The 18,381-nt window shown below is 34.6% G+C and overlaps 1 protein-coding gene across 1 annotated transcript in view; it reads right to left on the bottom strand.

Annotated features, from left to right (window-relative positions):
* Positions 1-18,381, bottom strand: part of LOC142341260 (uncharacterized) — an 81,707-nt gene that overhangs the window by 6,662 nt on the left and 56,664 nt on the right. Inside the window, exons 12-18 of the mRNA XM_075392179.1 lie at positions 11,894-12,068; positions 11,556-11,760; positions 6,419-6,518; positions 5,672-5,922; positions 2,880-3,170; positions 2,163-2,400; positions 1,660-1,791 (exon numbers count right to left, since the gene is read on the bottom strand). Of these exons, the coding sequence (XP_075248294.1) occupies positions 1,660-1,791; positions 2,163-2,400; positions 2,880-3,170; positions 5,672-5,922; positions 6,419-6,518; positions 11,556-11,760; positions 11,894-12,068 (1,392 nt within the window). The remainder of the gene's footprint in view (positions 1-1,659; positions 1,792-2,162; positions 2,401-2,879; positions 3,171-5,671; positions 5,923-6,418; positions 6,519-11,555; positions 11,761-11,893; positions 12,069-18,381) is intronic.

Genomic DNA, 18,381 nt, shown 5'->3' with positions numbered 1-18,381 from the left:
AATAGTTGGATAATGGCAGGTGCAAATGACTTCCTCTTGCGGTATGAGTGAAGTTATTTTTTGCTTTCTGTTGATAGCCAGTCATTTTGATTGATTGGAATTAATTGTTTTCAAAAACATAAACTTAACCGACTAACGCTTGGCGTATTGCTATCAAACGACTGATGAGTGGTTTGCTTTGTGATTAGTTGGCTCTGTTTCAAGGAGGCTAGTTTTATCTTTATTGAGTTGAATTGTGTTTTGAGCATGTGCGGCAGGACTGAGCCCGGGTAGCGGAGATTATGCGGGGCTACTAGTGGAATGAGGGGTAGGGTGTGGGTGGGGTAAATTGGTGCGGGAAGGTTGAAAATTTAATGTGTTTGTGGGGGGATTCACACTATGACACTACGTCTCTTGAAAAGTTGTGGTGAGTCGCATACTCGGAGACTACTAGTGAACCACAAGGCTCCAGGAGAACTTAGTGACCTCCTGGTTTTACCCTTTTTTGAGGAAAACCAATCAAATTGACAGACAAAAAATATCAGATGAAAATGAAAAAATGTTTGTACAAAAATTTGCATAAAAGGTCAGCAAGAGTAGTATAGCAAAGGAAAATTTGTATGAGACTAAATGCCCCATATTTTTGAAATATGCCTTTTTGATCTTTTTTGTTGTCTTGTCACCTAGTCTCATTGAAGACAAGTGCCATATCTTTTTTAGTGAAGGAAATATCGATTTGCTCAAATTAGGTTTTATGTGACGCTTTTAGACTTTTTTATTAAATGTTTTTACAAAATTGCCTTGAGTTGTGTCTGTAAATAGTGGTTGCTGTTGTTATTTGATTTTGTTGTTTTTGTTGTTTTGTAGCCCCACTGACGGCAGGTTTGATCGACCCTCCAACTCAGCAGTTTTTAATTCACTGATTGATTTGAGCTTAAAACAATTTTTTAACTGTTATGCTTATTATTTTCAAACATTACGTGATATTTTGTGAAAGTTTCCTGTATCTTGATTTGGTAGACAACTAAGACAAGTAAGTCCAAAATGTGGATGTGCGGGGTCGAATTTTTTTTCAAACGGAAGAAGAGATCATCATATAAAAAAAAGAGATCATCGAGTCTCAAGTGCTGGATAATTTAAGACAGGAGTGCTGATCAATGACAAAAAAGCTCATGGAGCTGTTTTATTGTTGAAATCAGTGTTTCTAAAGGACATACACCGTCTAAAATACCTATTTCTTTCAGAAATTGAACGCCCTTGTTAAACAGTTTTTATAATTTATGCTGAGAACAGCATAAATTTATGAATTTATGCATTTTGCACTTGGAAATCAACTGTAAAAGCAAAATGATCACCAACCAAAATTACAAGTTAGCTCCTTATCTGATATTTAACGGTAGGCTGGCTCATTGAGCCAGTTTGGTGGACCACATTCGGTGTAAAAGGCAGACATAATAAACCGCAGAGCCAGGAGACCTGCGGCACTCTAAATGTTTGTGAGATTCAGCTCAACAAAATCATGTAACAATCATGTTTAATATCTTATCGTGTGTCTTTTATTTATCATTTTTGCTTCTGTGCTTTATCGACGACTTAGGATTTTATCAAATATTTTTAACGGGAAAAAACGTGTAATAATCCATCAGATAGATTTAGAGTGCACTATTAAGTTTTGTTTACCTGTTTCGCCTGGCTAGGAGTCCACTCCTGTTCTCCTTAATATAATTCCTCTCAATCACTCCTCCCTCGATTGCCTCTCCGTGTTTCATTCCAGCCATTGTCTTCCTTATTAGACGACGCACGTGTGGAAGCCTAAAAGCGAAGGACAATTGGACAAAAATCCACAGATTTTAATCAATTCTCCTCAGCAAGTCGATCCCAGGTAAAAAAAATGTAAGGGATCATCGAAAATATCCTCTTCTAGGTTTCCTCATTGAGGCTTAAAAACTTCCAAAGCGTTAACGTAGAACTTCAAAAATGATCATAAAATTGATTCAAAAAAACATTAAAGTTTATAAAATGTTGATGTCAGAAATTTTGCAGATATTTTGAAGTCCCTTTTACTTTTTAAAAGGCGTGAAGAAAATCCACGTTTCTTCATGAGAACATTTTGAGTGCTCAAATCCAAGTGATGCAACAATCTACTCACCGCCAGGCAATGTCTCGACCGAGAAATTACTCGCCTGAAATACGTATGAGAAGCGGGATCCAACAATGCATTGTAGGGTGGCATTGCAAACTTCAGTTTCGGATTGGCTTTAGAGTAGGCAACACTCAGATTGGAGACATAGACCCCATCCAGAATGAAATTCCTCTCCCTCCAATCCAGGTAGTCTCTGTACCTCTTCAGGATCTCCTTCTTGATCTTCTTGTCCAGCTGTCTGTAGTCTTCGACCTCCTCAGGTGGCACGTCATTAGCTCCTTCATGATAGTTTGGTATTTAGGGTTAGCAGTGATGCTAGTGTACATTGTGAAAAACAGTTCCAAAATTTTTAAACGACGTTCTTTTTAAAACTACAAACAGAAATATTGAACGTTTGTAAAATAGTAAATAATTTTTTCCCATTCTGAGTCGGTTTTTGTTTCAGTACGAAGCATTTTCTTCAAAGTTAAAAATGTTTAATCCTGTTATATTTTCCATTCCATTCTCGGCATAAATTTCTCGACATCAGAACACAACTTTTTGACTTCACTGCGGCTTGAAAATCGCATATTTTAACATTTCGCTCAGCAGAATAGAACTCTATATGTCTTGATAAGATTCTTGACAAAAAAACATGCAAGAAAAACATGCAAACTTGCAAGATATTCGCACGTGTTTCAAGACATGTCATGTTCTCGACGTCATATCAAGAGGTGTAAAGATTTATCATAAACTAGTTCAATTTTTGAGGCATCACCACTTTCTGTTGGCTCCCTAGGAGGTATAGGAGGCTGTGAATATCCATCACCCGCAGTGCTCAACCCCTTCTCATCTTTGTAAATGGGAACCACACTTATCTCCGTCTTCCTAGTCCCACTTTTCTCATCTGGTAAGTATTTGGATGTGGTGTCTTTTGACTGCGACATTGTCGCGAAGTCCTCTGACGATTCCCCTCCCGGAACAGACTTTCCTCTGGATTTCTTCTTATCTGATGACTGGCTAGTGGGTTTTGACCCAGGTTTCCTCGGTGGCGTATCCATCTGGGAAGCTAAAAACTTGTCGAAATTGAGTTACGATGAAAACTCTTGTTTTGGCATTTTGAGAAAAGTTTTTCGTTGACATAACCGACTAACGTCGGGGAAATTGCTCTCAATAGACTGGAGAGCAGTTGGCTCCGTCATTAGCCAACTGCAGCCTAGGAAGCTAGCTTAAGCTTAATGGGGGGGCTATGGTTTAGGTCTTTGTCTAGAAAAACTCCTAATTTTTTACTGCCTTCTTCATTGCCAAGTTTTTGCAGGAACAAGTTATACAACATGTGTTGATTAAACAATTTTTGATCTGTTTGTAAAAAACAATGTCTGCAAATTTAAACTTTTTTCAATCAAAGTAGCAGGCAAATATATCCAGAGAATGGTTAACGTTTTTGTCCGCTATGTTACGATCTATATTGGAAGCGTAATCTCAGGTAACACCAATGTATTGAACAGCGTGGCATTGATAATTGACGCGATTACTCAAATCATTAACATAAATATTGAAAAGACAGCATCAATTTACAAGCGCAGTTACGGATAAATTAAGACTTATTTAAGGTTTTTACTACCGAAATTTTTTGATGTACGTGAGACTTGTGCTCTATGACAGCAAAAAATTTTGAGTAAAGAATTTGGTAACAAAAAAATTATAAGATTACTTCAAAAGGCATCACATTATAAACAATGGTAGACTTTATTACATTTTGTGCAGATTGCTTGCAGAATTTTACACTAAATTTTTTTTAACGGTGAGTTACTTGAACGAAATTCATAAATCGCACATGGAAACTTTTTGTTTATTTTCTCCTTATGTGACAAGGAGAAAATTTCTCCTTTTTGGTTATTTTCTCCTTATAAGAAATTTCCCATGACGATCAAAAAGTATCAATTATTTGCGAGGATTTAAAATATCAAAATATTTTTTTAAATGATTGATCTAAACGAATAATTATTGGAAATTAGATTAGCAAGAACGGTAATGATTAAGAGAGTGACATTTTCATTAATTTCTCGCAAACAGAAAGCTACCGATAAAGTTGTAAATTTTTGTGAAGTCATTCGCTAAGAATTTCTCAGCAAAAGCGTTTGTCATCTCTGTTTAGTTGTCACTGTTTAAATTGTGTATCCGATGTTAGTGTTCTGATGTAGATTATACAAAAAGTTTTCTCAAAAAATAAAAGAAAGACTGTTTGAAAAAAATACACTTAAGCCGATTTCTAACAGCAGAATTGTTACTTCATGAAATTTTGTTTACTTTGATGGCTAAATGCAAATACCCGTTTTGTTTAAACAAAAACCCATTTTATTGCATTTATCATTATTTTTTATAAAACTTAATAACGAAGAAACAATGTTTTACTTCACCTTGAATCTCTTAGAAAAAGTTACTTTGTTCATCATCGTTTGATCGGTATACAATTAAAGCTAAAATTTGAATCATATTATGACAAATTTTTACCTAAATCTACAGATAAGTCTTTGAAAAATATTTTTGACAGGAAAAACGAAATGACACACCAATTGGCAGCAAAAAATATACCAGGTTCATCATTTCCTGTCGGTGCTAAAAAATGCTTAAGCTTTTTTGGCTACAAGCAAACGATTGAATCAATATTTCTAAGATAAATTCACCCATAAGATCTCGACTTACCTCAAATAAGTACTTGTCCATAATTTTATCTTTCGAAAGCTTGAATTTGAGTAGCGTTTGATTGATTTGAGCACATAAACACGTCAGCAATCCCTTTTGTTAGTGTTCATCTCATTTTTCCCGTTAATTTTTCCCCCGTTTTTATGCCATAATAATATGCCATATATCTATAATCTATGACATAATTGATTATCAGATCATTTGAATTCATGGTTTTGTTGGCATCCGATAAATAGTTTAAGGTCGCGTAAAAAATGCTGCGTCAGTTCGAATAAACATGAGCACCTGCAGACAAGGCAGAATTACATAGTTTTGCCATTTGACTGCTCACTCACTTTTTTGTAAGTTTGATCTTTTACTCATTAACAGCAGTTCTGCGGAGTTTAAATAGGAATATTTAAATTTTTGCGTGATCGACATCAATGGTTTTATCATTACGTCACAAGGGATCAAAAACCCGTCTTGTAACCGGATTCTTGAAAGTAGTGCTAGTTTGCAAAAACAAATGACCCATGCTTGTTAAAATTCAGAACGAATGAGCATATAATGTGATTTAAGGGCATTGATTTATATTGATAAAGTTGTCAGCGCGTCCATTCTTTAATATTTTGGGGCTGATTTTTTAAGAAAAAAATCAAATGCAGCAAGATCTAAAAATGCGCTGACATGTATGTAACAGATGCGCTAAAAATCGGCGAATTTTTGCTAATTCGGTTTTAATCACAGGAGTCCATGTTTACGTAGCCATGCGCTGAAGTAGTGACATAAGGAATCAATCATTAGTACAAAAAGGTCAATTTGTTTGTTAACATAAACAAATTTCGGGGATCACATTTTGGGGTTTTCCCGCAATTCGGAATTAACCTGTCTGGTCCGCGGATGTTTCTCGAGACCGTGATCTGGATCTGCTGGACTTGGTGCCTGTTCTTGATACAGACCGGGAAGCATCGTCTCTGCCAACGTCTGAAGACACATCGGAGCTGTCCGGAGTACGACTGAGATTTTTACTCTCGCTCCGGCTCTGACTTCTGCTCTGACTTTGACTTTTACTCCGACTTTGACTTTTACTCTGACTCCGACTCGGATCTTTGACACTCAGAGCTTGGGATCTGGACCTAAGAATGTTTTGGTCAAAGATTACAAAAACTGAATTTATGAAAAACGAAATGAAACAGTTTTGGGCGATGATACTTTTTGTTTGAGAAATCAAATAAAAATTTGAAAACAAATTCAGAATTTCAAAGATAATGAAACTTTTAAAAAAGTATCGCAGAATTGTTAATAGAGAATTAGGGAAACCCTGTGAAAGTTTATCTGACAATTAAAAAAAACCCGAGGCCCCTAAACACAGGAGTGGTCCTCAGGAAAAAAGAGCACGTTTCAAGTTCAAAACTAGAAAAACTAAGACTAGGACCATTAGAGTAGAGTAAAAGTTTAAACGGGCGGATTCAATATAATATTGGCATCAGCTTTTAACCTTAAGATTTTTGTTAAATTAAACCAATTTAGCCTTCATTTTTAGCAATTTTGTGTGCCGAAATGTTTACTGAAACTTGCAATTAAGCATTTGTGGCAGTAAAAGGGCAGTTTCGACTCCTTTTGGTGACTTACTTCGTGGACACATTGGATGTTGCTTTAGTCTTGGTGTCTTTACTCTCGATGTCTTCTCCCGTGTCCAACTGCAGCATTCTTGACATGGCCAAAGAAGAAGCTAAAATGGCCACATTTTTATTAACAAGCACTCACGCCACTTCAAAATATTGACTTTTTTATCAGTATTATTATGATATTTTTCTCTGATTTCCTTGAAATGAGCAGTCCTTAAAAATAGCAGAAACGTATGATCTCTCCTCTTCGACCACGCGCTCCTCTTACTGTTGCACAGACTTCTGGCAACACTAAGAGGGCAGAATAGCTTTCGACGGCAGGATTGCCTGATCAGAAATGATCCTGGGTGCGTCTATTTGGAAATAACATCTTAGTAAGTCATTGTGATAATTGAGCCTTTTCTTTTTCGTAATTCTTAAGTCAATACGTCCGGTGGTTCAATAGAATTGACATGACGGTAATAAAGTCTATGCCCAGTTAGTTAATTAAATTGAATTCAGATGGTAATGTTGCAAAGAAATACTTCAAATGAATAAACGAATATAAGCCGTACCATGTTGAACACCATACGAGTCCATTGAATACTATGAAAGTGTTCCTATAGATGATAAAAAGTGCACTCACTTTCTACAGCAAAACCAGCAGACCAATTTTTTGTAACATAGCCGACTAACGTCGGAGCAAGTTGCTCTCAAACAACCCGCGAGCGGTTGTCTCCTTCAGTAGCTACCTAAGGTTTAGTGAAGCTAGCTTTAGCTTAATTGAAGGGGTGTGGGTGAGCGCAGCGGTAGAAGGGTGCACCGGGGGGGGGTGAGGTCAACCTCTGAGAACCACCCTTCACACCATGAGTATACGTCTCTAAAACAGTTTCTGTGAATAGCGTCCTTTGAGAATAATGAGCTGAAAGGCTCTAAGAGAACTAAATGCCCGCTTGGCGCTACCTGTTCATCGCGTTTTTGACGACGAAAAATCAAATGGGTCAGACAAAAAATCGGTCAAGCGAAAAATTGCATAAAAAAGAAAGACTAACAGGACTAAAATAATTGCTACAAATTTCGTTTGAGAGCAATTAGAAACAATTAATATTATGTCAGGCTTTTTCAAACAATAGTTGAAGTGGCCAGATTGATCGTTTCATACATAGCACCCAATAAACGATTCAGCCGCAGTGGGTAAAATTGACGACGGGCAAGCCTTAATAATTTCCGAATTTTCACAAAAACACCACAAACATTAATGCTTAATTATGGTATTTTCCTGAACTCCTGTGTATTGTTATGCGGTCGGATATTACTGTTCCAACATTTTTTTTTAAAATAGGGGAATAAATTTGCCAGGCCGGCTCTTTTATTATACAGTCAAATATTCACGTTTGTTCATGCATCGTCATAGCAAAAAAGAAACATTTTTGTAGCCATTACAAGCTAATTTTGATATTTATTCATGAAATTCAAGTTTTTATCACAATTTTAAAAAAGGGGAGTCCGCTAGAAAAATTGGAGGAAAACAATAAAAGGATAGCCTTAATGTTTTAAGGGCATTTAAATGATAAGAGAAGAGAAAAACTACTTGAGGTAAGAACAATAGAAGTAGTTTACTGTTCAACTTTTTTTCGGATATAGAGATTTCAGTTCTTTTGATGTTTTAATTGTCTAACGGATCCCATATTGTATAGCAGCCCATTAAATGTAAAATATTCTGGAATTATTTTTTATTTTCAATTACAAGTAAAGATAACTGTTTTTAATGGATTGAATTGTTTTTTTTTCTTGCTGCAAACTACCAGCCAAATTTGTGTGCAGCAATTAATTGAGAGCTTCCTTTGACTCTTGCTTGAATTTATCACATATGAGATCTTTGTTATAGCATTAGAGAGAAATTTGTGAAAATGAGCATTAAAATATTATGTTTTTGACACTTCTCTAATCATCAACCTATGTTTGTTTTTTCAAAGATAATTTTCTCCAGTTATTCCAAACTTCATTGAGCAGTCAAATTGGAATGCACCAAAATCCACAATCTTTAGTTCATTAATCGAAAAAAACGTCAGGTTTTTGTTTAGATAGATATAGAAAAAAGTATTGCTACACACTTTTTTTCGATTTGCAATGTAAATATTGGGTTTAAAAAATTTAAAATGTTTAAACTGGAACTTCACTCAATATGACTGCTCAACTAAACGCACAATAAAATCAAATAAATTTTAAAAGAATCCGTTCATGAATGTGATTGTTATTTATGGACTTCTATTTTCAGTTTGAAACTATTCATTCCAATCTTGTACAGAAATTTCTTTGTTTGCTATATTAGGCTTGCAAGCTGATCGCAGCTTTGGCAAATGACTATGCGTGTTTCTTCAATTCAAAATTTGTTTACGATTGGTTGCTGTTTTTGAACTTTAGGCTTCTGTGGAAAATTGTTTTACGGTGTTACATATTTTGATACTGCAAAATTGTTTCACAATGAGGGTTCTGTTTGAATTTTCTAAATGAGCAACTCCTAGTCAAGACACTTTTTTCTTGTTTCAATATCTCACCGTTAAAACCAGCTCGAATGCCCCCAAAACGTTTCAATAAACATGATAAACTTTTGCCTACGATCGGTAACCTGAGACCACATTCATTTAAAACACATGTCGTCTTTTTTCTAGTAAGTTACAAAATCAAGATCAATTAAGGAATGCATTAAAAAATTGTCGCTTAAAACGAAAACTTTTTAACATAAGTTGACGAAAGATGTTTTGATAGATATATTTTTTGAAAATTTTGCTTGCTCCTGCCTTATAATTAATGTTTCTGTGCAATTGTAGCGGAACAACAACATCAGGCGACATGCAATCAACTCTCAACAATTGCCTTCTCTGTTAACTAGCAAAGAATCGGCCCCATTTTTGTGCTAAACAATATGAATTGGCCTGTGAATTAAATAGCCTGAAATTGAGCGTCAGCGCAATTGCGGACCACTTTCGCGGCCATACATGCATGTACTGAGAGATGTAATACGGAATGGCGGGTCGTTTACCGTGGCGAAGGGTACCCACGGACCATCCAGCTGCATTTTTTTTGTTTTACATTATAGTTCTTGCACTATTATAGCTTTTGTTTAATTTGTTCTATTGACTTTCATGCATGCTTGAAACGTTAATATTTTTTTTTCAATTTGTCAATAAAGCACTTGTTGAAATTCTATTCAGGAAGGACCTAGAAATTTGCAGAGTTTGACAGTTTTTGAAGAGATCTACTCAGCTAGCCTCTGTGTTCCCAAAAAAAAATATTGGTCTTTTTTTGATCAGGTATGCTTTATTTGCAGCCTGTGACCCCTTTTGAATACCTGAGCTTTCATCAATTTTTCTTCCTTCAAATGAGATCTTTTTTATTGTCAGCATTTTTTCTATGATCATTTTTTTCAATTTAAAAAGGTTCAGACAAGTAACTATCTGTGAATTAGAATCTCTTTGTTGTTCCAGCACTGAGAAAAAAGAGCTTTGAAAAAATAATAAACCAAGTTAATCTATGGACAAAAACACAAAAAAAATAATTGGTATCTCTCTTTAGAACATAAGCGAGATAAGATCAACCAACAATTTTGTGATTTTTTGTTGCTCAATTTTCTCCAAATGGATCAAAATTCTTATGCAAAACAGGCAAAGGCGATTAAGAATTGTATTGTTGCGAAGTTTCATTGTTAAAAATTTGAGACATGATTCTAAAGTTTTGTACGACTAAAATATATGTAATTAGCGTTGTTGTTTTCATTTTCTTAAAATTATTTCATCTAAGAACTTTATCATCAACAAAAAAAACCTCTTTAAAAAATTATGCATTTTGCAATTTAATGCATTTCTGTCTTTTCTTATCATAAAAACTTAAGAACATAACCAACTAAACGTCGGAAGAATGGCTCTCGAAGAATTAGTGAGAGCTCTAATGAATTGCAGCCTGCTTCAGTCTGGGGGGGGGGGAGGGTGAGGGAGCCTAAATGGGGCTAAGAAGTCCAATAGTGGGCTTCAAATAACCACATTAGAGGTTAACATATACCACTATTAAGATTTAAAGAAAAAAAATTCATTGTTAAGATTTAAAGTTTCGGCGCACTTTTCATTCGACTTTTAGTATTAAATTGCCGCCAATTGAGTTCAGCTGTTTGAAATTGTGATTGAGAGAGAATTTTAGATCACGCGAAACGCAAAAAGTCAAGGGCATAAAAGTCACTCGAAAAATCACACACGTTTACAATAATTGCTATAAACTTCGTTCAAGAGTAATTAATACTGTACAATTGGTTGATAAAAAACAACAAAAGTACGTGAGTACATTTATTACTTTCAATTTAATTTGAGCTGAACCAGAGTGAGCTGAAACAATACTCGAGTCAAAATTAGCCCCCCCCGCCCTGATTACCCCAAAAACTGGTATAAAAGTCGGGGGTAATTGTCTATGAGGGATAAAACGATGCAAGATTAGGGGAATAAAGGAGCGGAAATTTTAGATTGTAACCCCCCCACTCAAAAAAAATTACCCCCACCCCCAAAAAAGATGTAATATTAGAGAATATTATTGGGGGGGGGGGGGGTTAAAATTTCGTAAGATACAGGGGGCAAAGGGGGATTTTTAGATTTTACCCCCCAAAAAGATGTAAGGTTGAGGCAGAAATTTTAGGGGGGTAAAATGATGTAAGATAAGGGGATAATGGGGGCAATGGCAGTAAAGGAGGAATAGTTAGATTTTACCCCCCAAATTTACCCTCCAAAAAAGATCTAAGATTGGGGTATCGTTTTATGAGGATAAAACGACATATGATTAGGGGTAATGGGATAATGGTTTTAATGGGGGAATTTTGGAGGGTGAAAACGATGTAAGATTTGGGCGTAAAATCAAGGGGGTCGAACGAACTAAAAGTAGAGGAATTTTTAGATTTTTAATCTCCATTTTATCTTATAAACTTAAGTATGGTACTCTGGCACCGTTTTAACCCCTTACACCTCTACTCCTGCACCATTGGCCCCTGCTCGTCATACAAAATGACCGGGTAATTTAGCGTTAACTTTCCCTTTCTGAATCTACATACGAGTTTATTACCGGTAAAATTAGTAACCAAAACACATTTGAGCAAAGTTTGACAATGATAGCAAAATAGTTACCCTGCCTGTTTTCATCATCAGCCCCTCCAGCTTCTTTTGACTCCTCAGTTACCGACCGTAGTTTGGCCTTCTTTGTGGTCCTGCGAGGTCCCTCCCCCGATGACTCATCAGAACTGGCAGGTCTTGGATCCTTTGAGCTTATTCGGCTGTTTTGTGATGCTTGTGATTGGTCTTTTTGATCTGTTCCACCTCGCATGAATCTTTCCTATGGCAGTTAAGCAACTTCTCGATTAACTAAAACTAGTAATATCAAGTGCGAAATATAAAGGACTTGGCTTTTGTAAAAGGCTCTGTAATGCGCATTTGCGTAGATCTCTGAATGATTTATGTTTCTGTACCTGGTTTTCGTCATCATCGTCGCCAGAATCTCGCTCCCCCTCCTCCTCTCCTTGGTCGCCTTTTTTGCCCCCTCCTCCTCCTTGTTTAGTGTCCCCCTCCCCAGTTTGCCCTTCATTATCTTGCTCTACTACAGGGTCGCTGTCATGGGCAGATGATTCCGTCTGCTCAGAGTACCTAAAAGATTGAATTCTCACAAAAGACATAGCAGGTATGATCTCAATCGTTGATTTTTTATGCGGCCTCGGCGCAAATAGGTTCCTGGTGACATTTATTTGACTGTGTTACAGGATAGATACATACAAGTTATTGTTGATTTTAGATTTTCACAAGTTCAAGCGCATTATTATATATTTTTTAGCGCTAAGGCTTTTGAAAATTTCGCTTATTTCAGCGGTTTCCTGCAGAATATTTAGAAAATTTTTCGACCCGGGCAGATAGTTTTTACAGCTAAATGGTGGTTTTGGCGATAATTACAGGTTTTTCTCCAGAACTTCTTGTCAATTAATCAATAAAGTTTTGAGAATTCATTCCTGACGAGTAACAAAATTCAATGAGAACTTTTAAAACTTGTTTTTAAATGTCCTTAGAAAACAAATTATGGCCAAAAACGAAAAAAAATGTCACGCTTTTTTAAACAACTTCTTTTCCTGATGATAACGAAATTGTTTCTTCTTTTTCCCCATTACGAACCATAAACTTAAATGAATACAGTTTATTGACTCCTCTCATCCATATTCTTGGCTATATTGTCTGCACATGAAATCAAGACAAGAAACTTTTGATATAATACAGAGAAATGGATCCTCAAAATTGGGCAAACATGTATGCCACTGAGGTTAACTTTTTTCATTCAACTAGCATGAACAAAAGGTGAACAAGGCAAAAAAAATGATCAAACGGAGAAATCACGCTAATACCAGCTCTTAAGCAGTCTTCACTCCACACCTAACAAACGTAAGTGCTTAATCAGAAATCAAGCTTTAATTTGGATAAATTGACAAACTTTATTAACCGAAAAAGTACTCCGAAAACCTCCCTTTCTAACAGAATTGATTGTGCATGTTAATTGAATTGATTGTGTTCCACAAGTGCGCCAAATAACTTGGCCCACATTGTACAACAAGTTTGGCAATTAGCACTTAAATAAAACATTTTTTATAAAATTTTTCTCAATGATATTTTTCCTGCATCTAAATTCTTTGCATAATACTAAAAATATAGCTCGGTTAAAACTACGCCAATTACACTAACTGCATTTATTTGCTGACCTTTTGAACCCACCAAAACCACTTGCTAACTATGACATTTACTCAAAATGTCATATAATTAAATATTTGATATCACTTGTTTTAATTAAAGTATTTCCCATTTTTCAAGGCATTTCCAGGTAAATTATGCTTACGCCCTGTTGTATTTGAGTAAAATTCAGGTCGCCTTCTGACTGTGATTGAACCACGTTATGTCTGCGGAGTTATTTTAAAATCTTAAAAACATGTTTACTGGACGAAACACCCCTATGCTTACTTCTTTGATCTCTATGTAAATTTACTGTTTAAATGGTACTCACCAGCCCAACTAGAGTGATACAGTCCAGTTCCAGCATCCTTTAACTTATATAAAAACTACTTACATAATTCTACCGCAAACGTATACGTTAAAGTTTTGAGAGTTATTCTACTTTTCAGCAATCAAATTTCTAGAAATCCTAATTCCGATCAGTTAATGTTCTTCGCAGTGGTCTCCAACAAGCTCGAAAGTTAAATGTTGTGAGGAGCAGGTAAGCAAGAGTGTGGTTTTGAGAGTCGCAACTTTGGAAACAAATTGATTTCATATTTTTTTGATGTCATGCAACTGTAGCCATATTTGGCAGTCGATGGAACAAGGTGGCGGCTCGTTAATGTGCGTTCAGACATGATATACCGACCAGAGCTCATCTACATTTATGACTTAATTGTCAACCAAATGAAGAAAGAAAAAAAACATAATGCCATAAATCATGACAACACTCACAAGATGTGTCATTAAAAAGACTACAAGAATAAAACAAACAGAAAAAAAGCAAAAACTCAATATCTAAATTTAAATCACCTTGTAACAACTTCAAAAGGCAATCAGATAAAACCTTAACTACACAAACTTGATTTTTCCTAAATATACAGCAGATGGAAATTTTCTTTAGTGAGACTAGGTAACAAGTCGACAAGGAGAAGAAATAAGGAGGCGAAACTTTAAAAAATCAATCATCAAACTAAACTTAAACCAAAATAATTTCAGAAGTCTTAAAAATCATTAGCTTATAACATAAAAATTCATTACAAACTCATTTAAAATTCATTATGAAACATATGGGACCTGAAATTGACAAATAATGCAGCAAAACTCAAAAGGTTTCAAACATGTTGTGAAAACAAATTATTGAAGCCATTAAAATCATTAGCTATTAACTGAATAATAAATATTTCAATTTCAATTTCCATTTATACTAATTCAGCTAAAATTATACCGAAAAAATATATAGGTTTAATTGGGTCAAATTTGGAAGTCACTGCCATTTATTATTACCCGAATCTGATAAAAGAAGAAAAAAAGAAACAAATATACCACTTCCAAAGATTTTTGAAAACGCATATTTTCCAACAAACAAAACATCAGTTACGACGTAATATCAATAAATGGGTTAATTTCAGAAATACAAGGAGCTGGATGGGATCTCTCAATGAGGAAAATAAGTTAAAAGTTGACAAAACGATCAACAAAAACTGAAAAGTTTGAATATTTTCTGAAAACGAATAATATCATAAACTTTATGGCTTTTGAGTAAATTTTGAGAAAACCCGTAGTATCAACGCCATTGAATTCATTAGATTCTAACGGAAGCCAATAAATACGCTAAGATAAGCCTCAATGGGACGGCAAAATTTTTTCAATCGAAAGTAAGAACACATTACAACAAGTCACTGACTATAAAAACAACATCAAATACAGGCAAAATGCAAAAAATCATTAAAAGAGTACAAGAAGAAAGTGGCGGGATCATTCAAACCATAAGTTTTTGTCGGAAAACATTTTTTTGTGGTATATTAAACGTCTTCTATAGGCCAATCCGAGCTATCAATAATAATATGATTTGATATGATTTCAAAACGGAAAGAAAAATTACAAAAAATAACCAAAAACTAAAAAAAAAATTTTAAAACTCGTTCATCGAAAAATAAAACTATTAGTTAACGTAATCAAAATATCAAACAACTAACTAGATAAATTTTGTTTGAAGTAGAAAAGAAAAGGGTGCTGACCTTGCTGAGATTGACATACATTTCACAAAAATCAATTTACGATTGGTTAATGATCAAAAAAATTTTCGAAAATTCATTTTTAAAGTCTTGACTGCCATTAAATTCAATAGCTCTAAATAAATGTCAATTATTATGCTCATTAGGAAACGCCTTAAACGCACGGAAAATGATGTTTGTCTAGCATAGGTAGTCAAAAAGACATCACAATAAGTCTTATGACAATGAAAACAACAATAAATATAGGGAAAAACCAAAAATTCAGTAAAAAAGTGTGAGAAGAAAACGTTGAAGCCATTTAAATTATACTTTTTGCTCTGAAAACTTCATCTATGGTCCATTGAAATTAATCTCTAAGCCAATGGGAGCTATCTATTTAAGATAAGGAGATAAGGTTTCAAAAGAAACCAAAAATACGAAAATATCCAAAAAAAATTCGAAATTTTTTTAAAATCTCGTGACATTGAAGTCAGAGGACCAATAATTGGAAAAAAACTTCTACCTAGATTAACTTTGATAGCAGTAGGCAGAAAAGGGTTCCTGTGATCACTGAGACTAACGTGCAGTTCGTGAAATCAAGTTAATGATTTGTTAATGTCTAAAAAAAATTTCGGAAAATTTTTTAAAAGTCTTTACAGCCATTAGGTGTCCATCTAAAGCACTAGATAGGTTAACTTGAAGCTCATGTCAAAACTTATGAATCTTTTAGTTAACGAGTCTATGCCAAAGGTCTCTAAAATTTTTGTAATACATAAAAAAAAAGAAATTCAAAATTTCAGTTGAAGTTACGAAAACTCAGAGTCGAAGATAAAAAAACGATTCCTTCAGCACGAACTTTTGTTCATTGGGCTTCATTTGAAAGGTTTTCCAAAAAAGAGATCTCAATTAGAATTTGAATATTTATCTATTGAACTTCCCTATGAGACCAGAATTAGTCTTTTTATCCCTCTTTTTCAATCAGAAACACAAAATGAATTCATTTTGTGGCGTGAAATATAATTTTGAATTACTACTTGTAGAAAAAATATCTAAATTTGAACGAAAAGTCCCCTGAAAGTGAAAAAAATCAGGGCAAATATAACGTGATCACACAAACTTTTAAACCTCGATAACTCCTCGAGAAAAAAAACGAAATTCAAAAAAAACTTTTTAATACCGAATTCTACGCATGGCGAGCTTTTTAATGATACCACTGACATTTCTCTACGATGAATATATCGATCGGCCAAAATTGTCTGAACAAAATACATAGCAGGACAAGTCCCGCAGTACAATTCAAAGAACTTTCATTAACTAAACAGAAAACTAGATCTAGAACTGACTATGATTGAAATGGAAAAACCATTTCAAAAAATCAGATCAAAAAAATAAAAAAAACAGAAAATCAATGTCAAAATGCCGCACGTGGACAAAAAACCACTAGCGAGGAATGGAAATTTGGTTGAAACAAAAAACTAGGCCCAGAATGAACTATGAATGTAATGGGAAAACCATTAAGAAAAAAAAGGATCCAAAAGTTGAAAAAAAAACAGTAGAAATCAAGGTGAAATTGCCGCATGTGAACAAAAAACCACTAGCGGGAAACCGAATTTTTGTTCAAACACCGTTTTTTCACTCCACTTTTGAATTAGAGCAAAAAAAATATCATTCCGCAAAACCACTCGCTTTTTTGCTTCATTTCCTGTTTCGGTGTGACCAAAATCACTACTCCAATTTGACTTCAAAAATCATGAAAATGTGTGAACAGATCTTGAAAAGAAAGATAGCGCCCCAATACAATTCAAGTTCTTTGAATTGTAAAAAAAATACGGCGCCTAATACAATTAAAATTCTTTGAATTGTGAGAAACCCATTTGAGTATATATTTCAGTGGGTTCCTCCCAACAGTGGGATCGGAACAAAAATTGTCTTCAGTAATCAGAGGATACAGTATTAAACACACAGAACTTAAGGTTTGTTTATTTTTGGGTCAATAACATGCGGTAATTTGGAAAATATAACTCTTCAAGGACAATTCTAATGTGATTGTCGTAAGATGGTAGAAAAATGAAAGCTTCAATTCAAAATCTGCCCAATTCAATCTCAAAATACAAATTGTAATTTGACTTGATTATCAACAACTTTACGCTAACAGCAGTGATTGCCAAGTGCAAAGTGTGTGTTCGCAGAAAAAATACACTTGCTCAACGAAAAACAGTTTGAGAAAAAAAACAAAAATTGGCAAATAGAAAAAAAATATTGCGAGAAATAAACAAGTGTGACAATCTGACAAAATAATGATTAATTTGGTACCATTTTGCTTAAGATCAACCGTCGTTTTAACTCAAATAAGCAACAAAATGAAAAATAATCATCATAACAAGTGGGAAACAACACAAAGGAAGTGTCAGAAAATCAATGAAATCGTTCAAAAGTAAATGGATAAAAATAAAACACAAAACACAGTATAAATTGACCTCACTCCTACGCAAAAAATTGACCTCACGCTCTACAGAGCTGTAGAAATCTCAAAAATAAACTCTGTTCTCTAGTGGCGTGATCAGATGATTCTGATATACATAGAGGAAGACAAAGAATCAGATAATAAAATTCAACAGGCTATAAAATCTAATTACCAGCCTATAAAATGAAAGACAATTTTTTTCCTTCATTAGACAATACACCCATGAAAAACGAAAAGCAGAAAAACCGAAAATTCATACCAGACGCGTCGCAATATAAGTCACACACAACAAGTTCTTTGACAAAAACTGAGAAACTGGTGACCCTTGTGACTTAAATTGGTCAAAACTAAAAAATTTTAATTGTGGCGTCATCATCGATGGTACACTCAAGCATAAATTAAAAATATATCGTTAAAAAGCTATATTGTGGCAACCATTGTTTCTTAATTAGACTAAACGAAAAAAAATAACACCAAACATGAAGTCATATAAAAAACAGGAAATGAAGCCAAGATTCACAAAAACAACAAAATAATTTCATGAAGGAATGATCTCACAGAAAATAACAAAGTTCAAGCTAAAAACGCTAGTTGCATTGCCACGTCTTTGGGATGATGACACAGTCATTTGTCACTCCATATATTTTCCCAGATCCATTTAATTTCTGATTAAACAAGGAGGCTCGGTAATGTGCGATTTCACATAAGGTTCCGACCCCGCTCATCGACATTTTCGGCATAATTGTCTACC

This window comes from Convolutriloba macropyga, chromosome 6 (genome assembly GCF_964194025.1).
Source record: "Convolutriloba macropyga chromosome 6, txConMacr16.3, whole genome shotgun sequence".
Classification (NCBI taxonomy): Eukaryota; Metazoa; Xenacoelomorpha; order Acoela; family Convolutidae; genus Convolutriloba; species Convolutriloba macropyga.
Note: the sequence above shows the minus strand (reverse complement) of the source record. Positions and strands in the feature narration are given on the sequence as shown.